This window comes from Hypomesus nipponensis, chromosome 5 (genome assembly GCF_054491055.1).
Source record: "Hypomesus nipponensis isolate SF chromosome 5, ASM5449105v1, whole genome shotgun sequence".
In the NCBI taxonomy this organism is placed as follows: Eukaryota; Metazoa; Chordata; class Actinopteri; order Osmeriformes; family Osmeridae; genus Hypomesus; species Hypomesus nipponensis.
In genome coordinates this window covers 8146367-8165516 of record NC_140365.1, presented here as the reverse complement: position 1 = coordinate 8165516, position 19150 = coordinate 8146367, and the positions used below count along the sequence as shown (strand labels likewise).

General features: G+C 51.5%; 1 protein-coding gene across 7 annotated transcripts in view; it reads right to left on the bottom strand.

Annotated features, from left to right (window-relative positions):
• The window catches only part of specc1 (sperm antigen with calponin homology and coiled-coil domains 1), a 60092-nt gene that overhangs the window by 39219 nt on the left and 1723 nt on the right, over positions 1-19150 (bottom strand). For 3 of the 7 annotated variants that reach the window (XR_014755120.1, XM_084697732.1, XM_084697737.1), the window contains exons 3-5: positions 12482-12539; positions 7318-7494; positions 6764-6899 (exon numbers count right to left, since the gene is read on the bottom strand). Coding sequence is in view for 6 of the 7 variants with exons in the window: in XM_084697732.1 (XP_084553858.1) it covers positions 6764-6899; positions 7318-7470 (289 nt within the window). In the remaining variant the exon portion in view is untranslated. Of the gene's footprint in view, positions 1-6763; positions 6900-7317; positions 7495-12298; positions 12460-12481; positions 12540-17146; positions 17212-19150 lie in introns of those variants that run through there. The other 4 variants (XM_084697733.1, XM_084697735.1, XM_084697736.1 and 1 more) reach the window with 3 other exon arrangements.

Sequence of the window (19150 nt, the reverse complement as noted above, 5' to 3'; positions counted from 1 at the left end):
GGACAGGCTGTTTTTATTCCAGCCTCCCTCATTTCCAATGTATGTATGTGTGCGTGAAATATTCATGACGATAAAAGCTACAGAGGGGAAACGGAGGTTGGGGCTGAACTTGATGTGTCATCTTTGGTTGGTTTGGTTTTCAGTGAGCAGTGTGATCAGAGAACATTGCTCCCTTTGTATCAGCCGTCCTCTCCCACTGTTTCTCCATACGTGTGTGTGTGTGCAGTTGTGTGTGTGTGTGTGTAATATTGACCCCTCTCTCCCCTCCTAACAGCGTTCTTACAGATCCACAAACTTCAGCTGTAGGAAGCTGTGTGGAGCTTTTGGATATATCTCATAAAAGTTGCGTGTGTGAGATGGAAAATAAACTGAAAAGCAATTTCGCCTCCCTACTTCTCTCTCACAGCTTCCATCCTCCATCTCCTCCTCTAAGCCCTCTCTCCTCCCTCCTCTTCCATCTACATCTTACCCTCCCTCCCTCCCTCCCCTCGTGTTCTCCGCTGATCCCAGTCTTCTGTTGGTGCTCATGCCTGCAGAACCACCCTCAGTAAACAAACACAGCTCTAATCCAGCTAAGAATGTTCTCCTCGCCACGGGGTGCCCATCCCAGGGGCCTCTCAGAAGGTCTGGCTGGGGGGGGGGGAATCCTTTGAGTCTCAGAAGTTCCTATAGCTTAGATAGACGCACAGTGTTGTTCTGTATGGTTATAGAACTTCTGGACTCGCACCCATGTCTATGTGGAGGAGGGGAAGAGAAGGGATGTATCCGTATTCTGTGTGAACCTGCTCGTCTTGTGTGAGTGTGTGTGTGTCTCTTTGCGTTCCCGTCAGACTGTACGTGTCTGTCATGGTAGAGTGCTTATGGAGGCTGTGGAGACCCAGAAGGGGCCGAGGTGTGTCCGATTCATTCATGTGAGAGGGGTGAGGAGAGGGGGCCCTGCAAGGACACCCAGACTGGGGCCCGCCCCGAGGGCCACATGTCCCCTAACCCACCACCACCACCACCCTCCCCAGCCCTCCACCCCCAGACATTCCTGCCCCTCGTCCGAGCACGTCCACAACCGACCGCAAAGCCGAACCCACTCTTGGATGCAAAGGCTCCTCCTCCTCCTCCGCTCACCCTCCTCTCCTTCTTCTTCTCTCCGTCTTCTCTCCTTGATCCCCCCCCCCCCCCCCCCCCCATCCCTCACCGAGACAGCCCACACACACAAATACACACACACACACACATACTTGCATCATTTATCATCCCACGCCGACGCCTGTGACGAGCTCGCACCGGAAAAGCGGACGGCCTGCTCGGATTACCGAGCCTGAACGGGCCGTGCTGGAGGGACGGGGGAGGGAGACGGATGCAGGGGAGAGGAGAGCGTGGGCTCCATCTGGAGGAGCGGCAGCAGCCCATACGGAGGACCACCTGAGTGGGGCTCTGCTCCATCAGTCACCGGACCCCCCCCTTCCCCCACACACAGCCCAGACCGCTGGGGGTTAAGTATGGAGGAATTTCAACCCCCCCCCCAAAATGACACAGCACAAAAATGAAAGCTCTATTTCACAAATCGAGCAGCAGAAGTAGACCGTTGGAGAGAGAGGGGAGCGAGTGGGAGAAAGAGAGCGAAAGGGAGAGGGAGGGGGGAGAGAGAGAGAGAGAGAGAGAGAGAGAGAGAGAGAGAGAGAGAGAGAGAGAGAGAGAGAGACGGCTGCTGGTGAGAAACTGCTCGCCGTCAGCACCACCATTCACTCCCAGTCTTTGTTTACCGCCAGTGAAATATCTCTCGGCCGGGTCTTAATGAGATGGAGATGAGTGCTGAGCTCTGGCGTGGGGTGACGTGTTGGAAGTTCTCCTGCTCCCTGCCTGGTGCTGATGACTCAGGCTGAACCTCCCTGGCTGTCCTCCCCCCTCCCAGGACCAGGACAAGTCAGGCCTGCCAGCCTGGAGGGTGACGAGCCTTCACCAGTCACCCCCAAGTCACCTCAAGACAGCCACAGCCCCAACGCTAGTGGTCCAACTTTAGAAAGGAAATCAACAGGCCTTACAGATATGGCTAGTCCCTTCAAGGACAGAGAGCAACAACGTGCGACAGCCGGATTGAACAGGACTGGGACATCCCACAGTCTGTTAGCCTGCCTCGGTTTAAAGAGAGGCCCGATACTGAATCCAAGCAGGTACAGAATAAGGACATGGACTGTGTGGTATGGAGCTATGCCCAGCACATATCCCAGCGCGAGTCCAGGGCTGGGCAGGGGGGTTATTTATAGACAGGCTCTGTCCTCTCTCCCCGTACTCCACTGGGGATCTTCTCCAGCAAAAGCTGCCGTTTAAATATTGATGAAGCGCTTTAAATAAGGCATGGGTGCGTTAACCCCTTGTCTGGCGGCACAGCGTGGAGGATGTAGCCTGGTTCAGCGCTCGCGGCGTGGCGGATAGGAGAGGGACTCCGTTACCCAGACACACCGGGGTCGTGGCGTTAGCGCGGACCCCTCAGGATGGCTGGCCCTGGGTCCGGCTGTGGAGGGGAGGTCTTGATGCAGCAGGGCGCTGTGTGGGTTCGGAGGACCTGTCTCTCTCTCTCTCTCTCTGCAGCAGTAATCAGTGTAAGTGCTGGGAGGGACCAGGGGAGGGGAATGGGGGTCTGGCTGTGGGACAGAGCGGCTGCAGGGACGCTGGGGGCGGGAGGAGTGGAGGCCTGGTCTCTGGGGGTTAGGCCCCGCTCTGGACAAAAAGGCACTCTCTTCACTAAATAAGCAAACAAGTTCAGGTGTCGTCCTTCGAGGACGTGACAGCTTTTGGCTCGTCATCCTCGAACAGACCGACTGGAGGCGCAGACTGATGTCTCTCAATACGGAATCTAGAAGGAAATTCAATACAGTTGTTCCAAATTGAGGGACATCAACTTCAAAAGACGACCGGAATTTGCATCCACAACAATGAAGAAAAAGCGCTGCTAGGTTTGCGCCGTTCGCGTTTGACGGCGAATATGCGTGCCTGTGAGTGTCGTTGGCCCTGCATCAGTCAGGTGTCTCTTCAAGTGACAATGAGCTGAAAGAAGCGCTAACCAAACAAACTTGACGGATTCGACAGCCGACATAATGACTTAACGAGGCACACCTTTCCATTTACGTAATCCCTTCTGACAAAAGCTAAACCAGCCCCTTTAGAGCGAGGGAGAACACGTTGACAGAAAAACCCTGGGAGCTGAGCTTATCTTCCTCCACAGCCCCCAGTACGTACGCTATGACAGCACAATCTCTCATCTCGACAGGCGGCCGAGTTTATAGCTTTAGAATCTGAGAACTTAAAAAAAAAAAAAAAACAGGTTTCCCTCCTAAATATTAAAGGTAACCCCTCCCCTTTTCCATCCTCGACCCCTGCCTGGACAGCTCCGATTTTGCATATCACATCCCAACATCCCAACATCCCAACGGCAAAATACCACAGAGGGCCCCCGGGTCACCGGTCTAATCTGTATTCAAATACACCGTCTCCCTGGAGTGCTATCTCTGAGGGAACAGGAGGCGGGTCCCCGGCGTTTCAGACGGCAGCTCCGCTCCCCAGCGCACACGGCGGACTGGCACTCCAGTTCCCACGTGTCGGACAGGAGGGCTGGGCTGGTGACGTCACGGCTCCATGAGGACCAGTCTGACCAGTCCGGTCCACTGTCGACTGCACCTGCCTCAGCCTCGGGGGCCACTGGCCCGTGTGTGTGTGTGTGAGAGAGAGTGTGTGAGTGCGTGTGAGAGAAGAGAGTGAGTGTGTGTGTGAGAGAGTGCGTGTCTGAGCTCCTGGGAGGCCCATGCTGAGTCACCGAGCAGATACTGTCAAGCTGTATTAGGAGGGAGGTTTCTGCACAGACTATCACGGTAGGATGCAGTAGAAAAGTAAACTCCCAACTTAATTATTGAGTTGTTGAGGTCTGGGAAAAACAAAATGAAAATGCTGCTTCCCCTCTTCGGTGGGCTCATAAACGATTCAGTTTGGATCCCAGAGGTTGAAAACAAATATTCCATCTGTCTCTGTCTAATGATTCTGCTACTGCAGTGGGAAACACACTGTGTTCTTATGTGTTTTTTGTTGTTCATGGTTTACAATCGCTGGTATACAGCATGAAAATCACAGCCAGCTTATTAACCCTTCGATTGTGCATCTCTGCCAATGGGAAAAGACGGTGCCAGCTGTGCCAAAACACAAGAAAAGGCAGACTTGGTGCCAACCTCCACTGATACAGACCCGGGGTTTGGCAACCAAGTCGTTATCTAGCACTTAACACACGCCGGCCTTGTTGTCTAGCAGTAGAATAGTCCGGACCCAGCCTCCTGGAGTAATGAAACCATCATGCATGACACATTGGCGAGAATCGCGTTTCTGTCCTGAGGAGTGAAAAGTACTTGAAAACTCATTCACACCCCCCCCCCCCCCCTCCCCCAACACACTCAATACATTTAAAGCAAATCAGGGGGCTTAATTGTGTCGACTCTTGAGAAGGTTCTTCACAACCACACTTGGTTCTGCCGCTCCACTGGCTTCTTTGTCTCATGGAAATCAATTAGTCTCGCTCCTATACAACAGCCCTAAAGAGAGACGTGAATTAGCAATCTACCCAAAACACAACCCCCCTCCAAACACTGTGGGGATAGGCTTCAGTAAACAAACACCGTTAGCACAGGGGATTTTCCAAGGGATGCTCTGGACACGGTTGCTGCATACAGATCTATACCGCATGGGGTTCTCCAGTTAATGTGGAGGAGGTAGGGAGGTGGTTTGTGGTAGCTGACACAGCAGTTTGGTGGATTCGGGAAGATAGCAGTCTATATTCCATCTATAACCTACCTATTCATACACATACACACACGCGCGCTTGCAGCTGCGCACACAACAACACCTACATGCACACACACACACACACACAGACACACACACACACAAACCCACCACTAATTAAAAATAGCTGGTCTAAATATAGGCAAGTCTTGAAAAACCACCAGGGGTAAAAAGCAGCAAACGTCCTTGATCGTGTAATTCCAGAGATTGAGGAGGAGTGCTATTAAAACGCCTAAAAGCGCGTAATGTAATTATCTCAGGCAATAAGCGTGCCCTGATGGAACGCTATGCTCTTTCCCCACGGCTGGGGGGGGGGGGGGGGCGGGGGGCGTAGAGGCAGGAAAACAAGTCTCCTTGCTGGTCTGCACAGTCACCTGAGGTCAAAACAGGAGCTGTGCTTTCGAACCAGCGAAAAGTGTGCTCAGCTCCACCCCAGCTCCGGTATTCCCACACAATGCCAGGGCCGTTAGAAGCCCAACATTCCTCCGTGATGCGAGACGAAATATGCCTCCCGTCATTCGGTTCTGCCCAGCCGCACCCACGCGTGGAGGGCGCACTCTTGTTTCCCCGTCGAAGGGAATCAGCACGCTCCCTCACACACCAGAGACAAGCCCTGAGTCATCGCACGGATCCTCCCCGCTAAGAGGAACGAGTCACATCGAGAAAGCCTTTGTCCACTCGAATTGTGTACTCTAATTGTTGACTTTTTCAATCGTTAAATACCTCACCCTTAAGTCTAATTCAAACAAGCTGCTTATGCAGCGGCTCTCGAGCTTATTCTGTCATTCTAAGAGGACCTCCTGGATCAAATAAATGATTTTCAAAAACGTTGAAACGCGGAAACAGGCTGGGTTATTGTGCGCGATGGACTTCAGAGGGGCGAGCCGAGGGGTTCTTTGAAGGATGGGTGTGTTCTCCAAGGGGTGAGAGTTTGATGGCGTTCCTGTCACTGGGACAGAGTAATGTGCTGAGGGCTCTGCGGAGGTTTGCACTCAGTCAAGCACAAGTACTGGGTGTTCTCCAGCTCCATAGACATCATGTTCACCCACAGCTGAACCCTCCAAGCTTTGAATGCTGAATACCAACAAGACACACACGCACACACCAAAACGTATAAATGAACACAAAGAGCTCAGCTCTCTCAAGATAAGAATGAGGATCATTATTCACCCTCCCATAGACTTCACTGGAAAACTAATGTCATATTTTCCGTGTCATGACAAAGAAAAATGGCCACGGTTCAGAGAAATGACCCCAGGATTTCAGAGAGGAAAGCTTGATTGGGTCCACTCTGCCAGGATCTGGACTCCTTAGAAGTCTTGGACTATCTAACAGCCACCCGCACATCTTAGAAGTCCAGCCAAACAGGGAACAGACTCAGTTTAACATCAAGAGGACAGAGACCGAGGCAAAGATCTAGCGGCATCCACCCTTGACATGAATCGTTTGGATTTGAATGATGAGCTGTGGCCCTCTAGTGGTCATTGGTGGGAAGTAAGTACAACTTCAGTTTCAGCTGTGTTGGAAATGAAAGATGAGGATCTCTAACTAAAAATCACTGGGAAATGTTTTTAACTATTCTGGAAAACGTCACTACATGATGGTAGTTCCTCCACACTGACACACTCGGCTTGTAGTAAAACCAACAATAACATTCACAAGGAAGCACGGAACAGTCAGAATAATATTGACGTTTGGCTGTCCAGTCACACTGTGTGGGAAGGACCGAGTGCTCAAATTCAGGTAGACTGTTATTTCTGTGGGAAGCAGGCCTATAAAAGGGAAGTGCTCTTTTTGTGTGGGTATGTGTGTGTGTGTGTGTGTGTACATGTGGCTGTGTGCAGAGCTGCACACATCAGTTTGTTTGTCTTGTGACTGGCGTGTGTGTGTGTGTGTGTGTGTAACTAGCCTGTGTTCCAGGGGGCACTGTGAGCGTGGAGCCTACCTGAGAAGCCGCGAGGCCGGGCCTCCGCCAGGTCCGAGATGGCTCCGGTGGTCACCGTCTTCCTCATCCTGGAGCCCGACGCCATTGCTCCCGCAGCAGGCTTGGCCAGGGCATCGTCACTGCTGGCTCTCTTCAGCTGCAGCACACACACACACACACACACACACACAGGTTTAGGAAAGGGAATACATTAACATTTACCCCAAAGTCATCATGTAGCCTATCAATATGATTGAGTGCGAAGCACACAGGATTAGACATCCCTCCAGGAAAGACAAATAGAGATCCAGTCCTGCTGTCAGTCAGTGGTGCTCGAGGCTAGAACATTCCACCGAGGTCAGGAAGGCCGCAGGTGGCCCGCAGATTAACTGGAGAATTGAGTTTTCCAATCATCCATGGATATGAAAGACGAGTGGCCCTCTCACACAAATAGGAGAGGTATCGTATCTCTCTCTCTTCCCAACAGACCACCTCAGTGCCGTCATTCCTAATGGTGATGGAAGACTGTGTGCTTAGTGTGCGTGTGTGTGTTGAGTGGGGTTGCAGCTGCTCACCCTGCTCTGACGCAGGTCCGAGGCCAGGGTGTTGGAGGATCTGGAGGTCTTCATGGCGAAGGCGGGGGCGGAGGGGGCGGCCGAGGCCTGCTTGGCCCGCTCCTGGAGGCTCGGCTTGGGCAGCCCCGCCTTGGCGCTGCCCCCTTTCAGCATGGCTCTCTGTCTGCTACCTGCAGCCTGGCACAGGAGGGAGAGAAAGGGGTCGTGAATACCGACGTCCAATCCGAAGGAGGATCGTCCAAGACGATGGACCATGATGTGGATTCTCAAAAGAGTAGGAACTGAGTCAAGCTGATCTACACCTAGATGAATGGCTGATTAAGGCATGTGTGTGTGTGTGTGTGTGTGTGTGTGTGTTTGTGTGTGTACTGAGGAGGAGGGAGTCAGCTCAGGGTGTGTGAGGAGGATAAGGGGATAATGGTGGGCCTGCCTGGCCAGGATACGGCCCAGCGGTCGTCTCTCAGGCTGGCTGAGGTAGGCCAGCTTCCTGTCATACAGAGAGGCAAACACACTGCCCTATCACATCTCCTCCACACTACCGGGACCAGGAGACCGAAATGTTAACACAACACCCCAGCACTTCTGTGCTGTACACTTTTTGTTTTTACGATATTTTTGGGGGCTGTTCTGACTGCAAGTCAAAGGAAGACAGGAAACGTATAGGAGAGGGAAATGTGAAGACATGCAGGAATTGACGCAAGCCGGAAACAAACCCTGAAATGTAACTGCTGCTACTCTATAGCCTACTTAGTACAGAGCATATTACGGGTAAACAATAGGAAAGGGCGACTCGTGAATTAGACAGAACGGGGAACATATTAGTGCCACAAACATTTACTGTACCTGGTGGTACAATGGGTTAAATCATAATCAAACACGAGACTCAGATCCTCCACAATGCTGTATTGTCTGTCAGGGTGTGAGTGCAGGAGGACGGCCCAAAAGCAGGGAGAGGCAGGCTCACCAAACCAAACAAAAAAAGCATATGTCTTCATCCAAACCAGGAACAAGCAAGGTAGAATCACTCAGAGAGAGAGTCACCAACAAAGACCGAGATAAGGAGCAGACCTACACAGCAGCAGGCCACAACTCCACACAGATGACCACACACAAGACTCACTCAAAACCTGGACAGACACTCGACCAGACCCGGGTAGACGGAATCCCAGACCACGCAGGGACACACTAGGGCAGAGCCGAAACATGCACTTAGGCTGGGGCACGGCCATGGGCGTGACAGTGTCAAGGACGATGGGGGATTCCTTAGGAGGAGGGGCATGTCCTGGGGGGAAGGGAGACACTTAGAGCAAGTGAGCGAGCTAATGGAGATGGCCTTCTTCAGTAAGAGGGGGTCAGTTGAGGGCAAACATCAACATGTTCTCTCTCCCTTCCCTCCCGCGCTATCACACTCCTCTCTCTCTTCCTCACTATCAATGCTGGGATCAAAATGATAACTCTCGCAGCGCTTCCCTTACGGCTTGCCCTTCAGGGTAACACTGTGCAGCAGATAGTGTTGCACCGATGTCATATCAAACCGGCCAAAGGGCATCGGTTCGCAGTTTCACATGAACCACTCTCCTTGTCGCCCATCTCTCATACACACAGCAGGTACCTTCGAGCAGATTGACAAGGCTCTGCAGAAGCAGGCCTAGTATGTATAGCCTACTGCTTCACCTCCAGGAGAGCAATGACAGACAGTAAGCATGAGTTCAACAAGGCTGGCTCGCGACCAACGCCAGCCACCTCTAACACACTCCCAGGATCGGAGGCTGCAGAACAGAACATCCTGAAGCAAATCAAATCAAATCAAATTTATTTGTATAGCCCTTTTTACACGCAAGCATGTCACAGAGGGCTTCACATACGCCCATAGAACTGCCCCTCAACCAACCTAAACCCTCAAGGAAGACAAGGAAAAACTCCCAGAAAAACTCCCAACGGGAGAAAAAATGGAAGAAACCTTGGGAGGAGCAATTCAGAGAGGGATCCCCTCCTCCAGAGACGGTTGGCAAGAGAGAGGAGCAGAACACAAGCTAAACATAGTCATACAGTGTCAATGGGTTTTAAAACACCAAAAATCCATTGTTCGGCTTTATAGACGTTGGATGGGACCTGGAAACTCGCTGTTGACCGTCATGGAGGCTGGTTTCCGGTTGACGACCTGGTCCAGCGTTGGTAGACCGACGACCAGGCAGGTCCTGACAGCTCAGACCCCCCACACCACAAGGGATGTGTGGGGGGGACAGAGAGGAGAACAGGGATTAGAGAAGCAGTCTCACAGGGCTCCCAGTGCTACGTTTTACACTGGACTGTAATTAGAGAAACCTCGCGGGTCCTTACGGCCTTATCTGATTGGAGAGCACAGAGTGAACTCTGTTTGGGTGTGTGTGTGTGTGTGAGTGAGTGTGTGTGCTGGTGGGGGGGGGTCAGTATTTGTGTGTGTTTGTGTACTGTAAGTGTGCTTGTGTATCCCTGTGTGTGTGTGTGTGTGTGTGTGTGTCATATGATGCGAGGCCCTTCCTCTCATGGCGAGATTGTGTGAATGCCATCCATCTTGCCTGGCCCAGTCTGCCAGACAGCTCTAGTACCACAGCCAAGGGGCCCGACACTGGAGGACCAAGAGCAGCTTTACACCCGAGTCCGGACGTACCACGAGGTACTGCTCATTGTGAAATAGCCGCGTCGAGTTGTGAAATGACAGACATTGAGGAAGAGGGTGGGGAACTGACGCAGTGTCTCCATTTAACCTCGGTTCTAGTTCTTTCCAAGACAGACCTGACAGAAAGGCCACTGAGTGACTCACTGCACACAGCCTATATTCTGCTGAAGCGCTATGGCAGCCTGTGCGCTGAACTGTCTGGCTCTGACTCTGCACTGCAGAAGACAAACTAGAGTCGTCCGGTTCACCTTCGCGAGTCGGTGGTCCTCGCCCGAACGTGGTTATGTAAAGACGACCTCTTAAAGATCTGCTGTAGGGAGAAGGGCAGTTCTTCAAGAGTCAGGACTGTGTCCCACATACACTACCATGACCTAATTAGAAACCCAAATGTCTCAGAGAGAGAGAGAGAGAGAGAGAGAGAGAGAGAGAGAGAGAGAGAGAGAGTCAGAGAGAGAAAGTGAAAAATAGCTCGAATGTCGAATCCCTGCATTTCTAGCAGCCTAGCAGTCACAAGCCCAGGCTTTATGAATAAATGGAAATCCTGATGGCAATGATGAACGCGTGGTTTTTACAGCTCTTTTTTACTTCAGTTGAAAACAATACCAACTAAAACAAACCCCTCTGGGGGATCATGGGTTCCAGCCCAAATGGATTGTGGGCAAGCTATATATGGACTTTTTGTCTACATTATGTTCAAAGGAAAAAGTATCTGATTCCTAGCTTCAGTCCCACAGAGCCACAGCCCTAACTGTTGGGTTGCTCACGTCCTGAATTACATTCTTTGGGCAGCCGAAAAAATGAATGTTAGGGCTTCCCTTACAAGAGAAACCCTCAAACTGTTTGCCATTAGACATGGGAGCGAGGCTGCAGGAGACTGATAAGGACTGCTCGCAACGAACATTTGTTATCCCTCTGAGATTGAGATGTAAATTCACTCATCTGCTTTGTATGACAGAAAACAGACGGACAGTTTCAGTCATGCTAAAACCTGCAGGCCTACTGGATCCCATACGCAACACACACTGTAGCTACCCAGCAACCCCGCATACACAACACCCTGGCTAACTGATAGACTGCAGTGAACACTAATAAAGGAACTATCTGACATCACACTGAAGCTAGGTTAACACAGGGGGCAGGCAATGGGTTGGATAGTTAAAATGTAACCAGGCATAGTGCTTGTGTGTGTGTAGCTGAGGGAGCAGATGGGGATATGGCGGGCTCCCATCATCATCAGCAGAGCGTGGCAGGGACACCTCTCTCTCTCTGTCTCTCTCTGTCTCTCTCTCTCTCTGTCTCTCTCTCTCTGTCTCTCTGTCTCTCTCTCTCTGTCTCTCTTCCCCCCCCCCCCCCATACCAAAGACATCCTGGTTATGTTAAGTGACATGGACATCTCTCTTTCTCCACATAAGAGCATCACCGACGGCAGAGAGCCTCTCTCATCAGAGTCTCTCTCAGACCAGCCATTAACCACGACTGACAGGCCTCTCTCAGACAACCCCCCCGCCGGCCCCCCTCCCCCCCACCACCTGATGAGCTCGCTCGCCCCAACTTCCGCCCGCTCCCGTCAGGGACATGACTGAAGCTGCCACATGCGGCTGCATGTGGCTCGCTCTCCTCCGAGCGCGCAGGAACCCCCCCCGCCGGGGAGGTGCCAGCTGAGACCCCACAGACTGAAGCACGTGAGAGCGACGCGGGCTCACCGATGCTGCCTGCAGACCCCACACTGTAGCCATGCTCCTGCTGTCAAACCTGCTATCACCATCGCGTGTTCAAAGTGAGAAGCTAACGTCTGACATGTCATTCATCGAGCATCCCTTCCTCCCTCCAGAGGAGAGGCAGAACTGGGTGTCCTCTCTCCTCCTGCCCCGGCCCCCGTTTGGCAGCTGTCTGGAGAGCGGAGAGGGAGGATGTTGGGGTTGAATATCACGCCGCTTCATCACATCCTCTCGAGTGTCCCGCGTGGCCTGGCCCAGCCCCGGGGGCGCTGGCCTGGGTCCCACAGGCTTTAAATAACCCCTCGGCCTACACACTGAGAGAGGAACTGCTCTACTCCACTAAGGACAAACACGGCCTGTGACGTTGTCAAACAGCGGTCTGTTAGAACAGATGGGCCAGAGACGAGGCCAGCCAGCCCACATGGTCCACGTCTCAAGTTAGATACTCACAGAGAGCGTTCGAACACCGACGCTTGTCGTCAGAGACTCGAGGGCATGCCTCTGTCAGGTCGGACTGAGACTGAAACACAGGTCGAAATCACTGGAGGAGAGATATCAGAGCAGGAGAGTGTAGGAAGGCTAGTCTTGTAAAAGGAGTACTTACAGTGAAAGAAAAAACAGCACCAAAAAAAAAAAACTGGTCTTGAGTATCCTCACAGGTGTTTAGGAATCATGTGACTTGGTCCCAGTCTGAGTTTCAGTGCCTGCCACTGCTCTGAGTGATCCACACACTCACACACTAAAACACACACACACACACACACACACACACACAGGAGAATCCTACTTGAGTATGCTGGGACTAAGGTTGAAGAGTTGCGGTAGCCTTCCTCAGCACTGCCTTTCTGAGAATGCAAGAGAGGAGCGAGAGAGAGAGAGAGAGGGGGAGAGAGAGAGAGAGGAGGAGAGAGAGAGAGGGGGAGAGATAGAGCAACGATCAGTAGTAGCAGCTGCCTCGACTAGTGCTCTACACAGCGGATGTCTCTCTCTCTCTCTCTCTCTCTCTCTCTCTCTCTCTCTCTCTCTCTCTCTCTCTCTCTCTCTCTCTCTCTCTCTCTCTCTCTCTCTCTCTCTCTCTCTCTCTCTCTCTCTCTCTCTCTCTCTCTCTCTCTCTCTCTCTCTCTCTCTCTCTCTCTCACACACACACACACACTCAGTGGTGAGAGGAGAGAGTCTAGCCACGAGGAAGTTCCTTCTCCACTCTGTTTTTCCCTCTCTCTCCCCCCCCCCCCCTCACCTCAAGTGCAGTCGCCTGGATGGTAAGAGAATGAGAAGAGCTGTGTTTTATGAAATGTACTTTCCATCTTGGGAAATGTTTTCGAGCTATTTGTTTCACAGTTGCATCTGCATCATGAGTCTTCCCTCTTTCCCCCTATGCCACTGGCTTGTCATTTGATTTACCTTGAATCATGACTGTGTAGCTGAGGGCAAGATGACACAATTACTCTATTGTACACCGGCATTACAGTAGTTTAGAGAGCTCACTGCTTCACTTCAGACCTATTTATATGTATGTATGTGCGGTTATTCACAATAATACACTGTAGGCTGCAACCTCAATAAAGATTATGAATTCCAAGTTGTAGGAGGGCAGTCGGACCATCAGTCTCCTGAACCAACATAGAAGCGCTAAAACAAAGTTGGTCTTTGTCTCCGGGCCTCTACAACGAGCAGAGGCGCAGTGCTGTGGCTGGGGTCTACATTTTATACATTTTCCAACTGTTCTAATTTGGATCCGTCAGCCTCCGACATGCCAGAGCCAGAGGAGCGTGTGGGTAGTGGGAGAACGCTGTTTTCTGGTTCAGGGTGAAACAGGCTTTGGTTTGTGGTGTGTGGTGCGAGGGGAACTCTGACCGACCACACCCCTGCACCATACAAAAGTCTGTTTCCAAGGCTCTGCGAAGGGCTGAGAAATGTCTCTGAATGCTTTACAGGCACCACATCCTGTTTGACACCCCACATAGAGATGTGGAGCCCGATTAGGGCCGAACGGCCTGCCTTCCGCTTCACCAGAGCCTTTTCACCAACAACACTCTGAGGAGAGTTGAACAACGGCCGTTTGAGCAAAACAATATCAGTCCTGTCCAGCCCTTTCAATGTCATTGTCACGATTTTTTCCAGCCAGCGAGAACAGACTGACAGCAAAGCCTCTGCTGAATTCATTGGGGACGTAGCCAGGCCTAGCATCAGTCGGGCTCCATTCCACCGATAACGTTACCGCAGGAACACCAGCGCCCTAGCGTGTCACTGTCAAGAACGGCTAGCTTCAACCCTTATCGGATCAGCATGTCGATGTAGGTGAATGTGAACTTCCGAGTGTGAAGGTTTACACCGACATGTACCCATCAACACAAACTGGACACGTAAATGGCCGGGAAGTGTGAGAGTGCTCGGGCTGGAGGAATGAATAATGCAAGGAGGAGGCGTGGATGTGGGGCCGGCGGCCGCTTTGTTCCCGAAGAGGCCACCTGTCTCAGAGGGATACGTGACAGCGCCGGCCTGTGTGGAGTGGATCCGCTCGATAGCTCACTCCTTAGAGATAGAAACACGAGAGGCAGTCAGACGGAGCCTCCGATACAGACGGGCGTCTCTGCGACCCCGCACGCTTCCCCACGCTGCATTCAGCCTCACTCCTCCACTCTCTTTTTCTCTCCATCTCTCCAGACGAAAACAAATAAAAAAATAAAATAAACACTGACTCAGATTCTCCACACGTCTAACAGAGAGAAATACGGCCAATCGTACTCTACTGGAGACGGAAGCACCACTGTTGCTGTGAGCCTCTATTTGTCACTCCTGAGCAACACAATCGTTTTGAAACAAAAGATGGAGGACATTCTTTAGATCAGAAGACAAACGTGACTGGTATGAAAACCGGTACGGTTACCTGTTCACCAGGCAAGGGCAACTCCTGAGGACAGCAATGAATGGACAGTACGTGGCCAGATCCGGATCCTCCAAAGATTAAATAATCAAACGACACAATGCTACACAACAGAGGGAGGGGACCCGAGTCGCTGTCGTCATCGTGGACTTGTCCGCCAAACAAAGGCGGTGAGGAGGACTGAAGCGTAATAGATTCCTATTGATTGTGTGGTAAAGAGGCCCAGAGTCAGACTGGCTCCCACACAGGAAAAACCCCATCAGCTCCTGAGATAAACACTCCATGGAAGCACTTGAGGCTCTGTCAGAGCCTTCAGTGTTGCATTCCATAAATGTAACACTAAAAGCTAACCTGCATCCCCACAGCGGATTCTCTCACTACAGCCAGGGCTAGCCCTCAGCTGAGCAATGTACCAGTGTGGGTGTGTGTGGGTGTGGGTGTGTGTGTGTGTGGACTGCTGAGACATCACCACAAACACAGTGAGCATCAGAAAAAAACATCTGGACACTAGCCAGTCAGAGGGCCACATCAGACCACACTAGAGTTATATCAAATTCCTGTCAGAAGCAGCACTTTATGTGCATAAGACTTTCATTAGGCTTACAGTCTGTGTGTGTGTGTGTGTGTGCACGTGTGTGTGTGTGCACGTGTGTGTGAGTGTGTATGGGTCCACGTAAGCAGCTCTTGAGCATCTGTGGAGCACCTGGAAGGGTTAGCCAGTGTGCAAAGTCCTGGGCTTCAGACGGTCTCTGAGGGAATCAGGAAGTGTGTAGCACGAGTCATGCTGTGAGCCAGTCTCTGCTCTCTCCCTACGCCCCCCTTTACCCAGGGGGATTGGGAACAGAGTTTAACATGGATTCCTATTTAGTAAAAGCAGTGGTATCAAGGGTCACCCCCAGGGGCAGTTCCCTTGTGGTCCAGCCCGTATCCCTCCCTGAGTGAGAGATATTGATTATAGTGCTTTCAAACAATATCACCGTATCACATACCAGACTATCAGACTAAATATCAGATATCAATCGTTAGACTAAAGCTACGCCGTGTGTGTTTCCTTCTGAAACAGAGCCGTCTACTGAAGGGCTGAGTTGAGGGAGACTGTCACATGAAGGAACAGGAACAGAACAAGCCCAGAGGAGTCAGTCATGAGGGCTTTTGAAGGAGCAAGACCTTCTTTATTCTCCGATAAAGGCTAAAACCAATACACAGGCCACACCATGTCAAACTGGTGCACTCACGGTCTGCTCCAACCGAAAGAGCAAGTACAGTTACAACTAAGCCTGTGCACTGTAGATGATACATGCAGATCGATGAAGCACCACCCTGCCGCAAAGGAATATGGAGGGGGGTCTGCAGGCGGAAGAAAGTTGTTTAAGCTTTAATCGGCATTTTTTTCAGATTAAAAAGAGATGAGAGGAATGGAACGATATGGGGAGAAATTGCTGAGTTGACGAGTATCTCCCTGCATCTGAGCTGGCTGTCTGTGCATCAACGTGAGAGATAGCCCTTTCCATCACCGCAGGGAGAGAACACCTAATGTAATTCGGTCACGTCTGAGAAAACCTAGCCACCCACGGCCTGAATGTCATCCAAATTCAACATCGTTGGTCTGAATTCACTATCCAGGCTAGAGCAGGAGATGAGAACCTCATGTATATTTGATGTTTCATCTCTTTCTCAGAGCCGCGCTCCCCAAGGGCCAAACTTCCTGTTCTGTCAGAGCCAACGGTCTCTCCACCACTTTGGCCTGTATTTTCTCCTCTCTCCTCTCCCTAGCTCAGCAAGCTCCTCTTGCCTGGTGAGTGGGAGGCAGAAGCCATAGAAACCAGCGCCACCTCTCAAGGAGCTGTAGCGCACAGCCAGCACAGCCCTGCAACTCCAGGAAGTCGCTAATAGCAACCTGCTGTGTGGCAGGAGACGGAATACGAGGCCCACGCAAATATTGTCCAACTCAGAAGGCGTGTTCCTCTGTGTGACATGGGAGCCAGTTGGTTGATGTTAGACGTGGGTGTTTTCAGTATCAGTCGCATGAGGAACGGAATAATACTAGCTCTCGCTCTCTCTGTCAGCTGCTGTGAACAAACATTCGATGGCACTCCCAAACCCAAACATCCGAGAAATCCATAAGCTCATCCAACGTGCTTTCCACACCCGTATCCGATATCAGACATTGATTTTTCACCTTGAGCAATGTCTTACATACATTGCAAATGAGATCAAAACCTCCGTGGATTTGCAACACAGCAAAAAAGGCGGACGGCATTTCACTGGGAGGACGTGGAAGTATCTGACTGAATAACTTGGGCCAGATGAACGATGAAAGGAGGTAGCATTCCTCCCAGTTAGTGATGCCGATTATCATTCTTCAGGACAAGTATGCATGTCGTTTCCTGTACATTCCGCCACCGTCTACCAAAACAGACCCCATGGCAAAAAGCCTGGGCCCTGAAGCAGTCTTCAAGGCAAACCTGTCTTCATGAGATTGTCGGCTATGCTCAAGATCTACAGACGGAGAACATTTTCCAAACAGACAGTTAGCACGTTAAACATAACTCATATCATCGAGCCTACCTGTCCATCCACGTCAAAACGTGGTGAGAGACCGTGAGGGGCAGACTCCAGTGACGGGCTGTCCTTCCTCACCCTTGTTTACACTTCCTGACTGTAATGCGACCTGCGACCTGCAAACACACAAGGGCTCGTCGAGCTCAACGTGAGAGCTTCGACTGTTCCCTCGCAGCGACTGAACGGGTGCCAAGCCGGCGCCCGTCCCTAACTCCCCGCTGCCCAGCTGGTCTTATCTCTGCAATGAAAGACGTGCCAGTCCACCCCACGGTATGCCGACCAGGCCTAGCCCCCTGGGCAAAGATAACTCGGCGCTTGTTCCTTTCAAACGGTCCTGTGTTTGTGCGTGCGTGCGTGTGTGCGTGCGTACATGTGTCTTGAGTGTTTTCACTGGTGTCAGTGCATGTACAGAGGGGGAGGAGGGGAAGGATGATGATAGCAATTTCCTTAAACTCCTCGTGATGAGGATAAAGAGCGCCACTCTCATTACAAACAGCAGGGTACCCTTCCAGAACAGACAGCGTGGAATAATTGCCCCTGGAGTGGTTAATTACCACTTAATGGAGAACCAATTGGACAGACAAAAGCATGGACAAGCAGAACCATCCAGTAGACGTCTAACTGTCATGAGGATACGAGTTATGGAAACTTTTTTACACAGGATATCCCGGTGTAGTCGTCCAGGGGAGACACAGGGGGGCTATAGAGGATCAGGTACTGTAGCTATCAGCCAGGGCTACCCCCAATGACTGGGCCCTCATCCAACAACTCTCTGTCTCTCTGCCTCTCTGCCTCTCTGCCTCTCTGCCTCTCTGTCTATCTGTCTCTCTCCCCTTTTCCCTCCCTCTCGCCCTCTCTCTCTCTCTGGCACCATATCATAAACCGCACAGCGGTGAAATAATCATCTCTGGGTTTCCCAATTTTACACTGTCAAGTAATCTGCACCATGCGTAGCATATCCAACATGGTGCTTGTCTTTGTATACCAACAAAAGCAGGGAATTGCCATTATTCAGGCTTGAGGGACCAAGCCTGAAACAAGAAACCCAGCAAACAGGACTGTATTGTACCCTGAACCCCCTGTTGTGTGCTAGAGCTGTATAGCATTGCAGTGTTGTACTGTAATCTGCCTGTGTCATGTGACATCACTGTCGAATCGGTCTCTCTCTGCTGACTGCAGCTAGATGAGGACGTTCTCCAACGGCTGTGTCACCATCATTTCTTTATCATACTCCAATATGAAGCGGGTCAGCAGGTAATCATAGAATGCTGGATGGTGATGAAACACACCTTAACCAGAACATCAGTCATATAAGTACATCCTGCATTCTATCTTTGTGGTGCAGCACTGAGGGAGAACCTTGAAAGTGCCTTTGAATCAAGGCCACTTGCTACCCTCAATGACCCCCCCCCCCCCCTCCAGACACACAGCTCATTGTGAGCCTTGACTCAGGTGAACAGGACACTTTAGCCCTCACGTACTCAGATTACCCCGTACCCCCCCCATAGCACCCCCCACCGCCACAACTGGACCTCTCTCTGGCAGCTCACCAGAGGCCAGGCTATTAATAGCAGCTCCAGCCCTCCAGAGAGAGAGAGAGAGAGAGAGAGAGAGAGAGAGAGGAGCCCGTAATGAGCCCAGCAGTGGAGCGCAGCACACCATGGCCGTGATGAAGATGTGACTGGGAAGCAGATTTACTACCCTTGGCCCTGCTGTGACACGCAGTGAGGACACGTAGGTAGGTGACTCCTGGATCCCAACGAGCCAAGCTAGCGGGGGGTTGTCCTCCCCTTTGCCAATGACCGTAAGCTGGGCTGTTAAAAGGACCGAATGCTCAGGGATGAATGGTTCCACTAGATACGACACTGGCTTGATTGTCAATCACATGGTTTGAGGTGACCTCTCTCTCTCTCTCTCTCCTAATAATCTGGAACAGCAGAAGAAAGGCACAGCTATTTCGCTTCTCTCGTCACTACGGCACAACTCATCACAACATCGAGGGAGGAAATG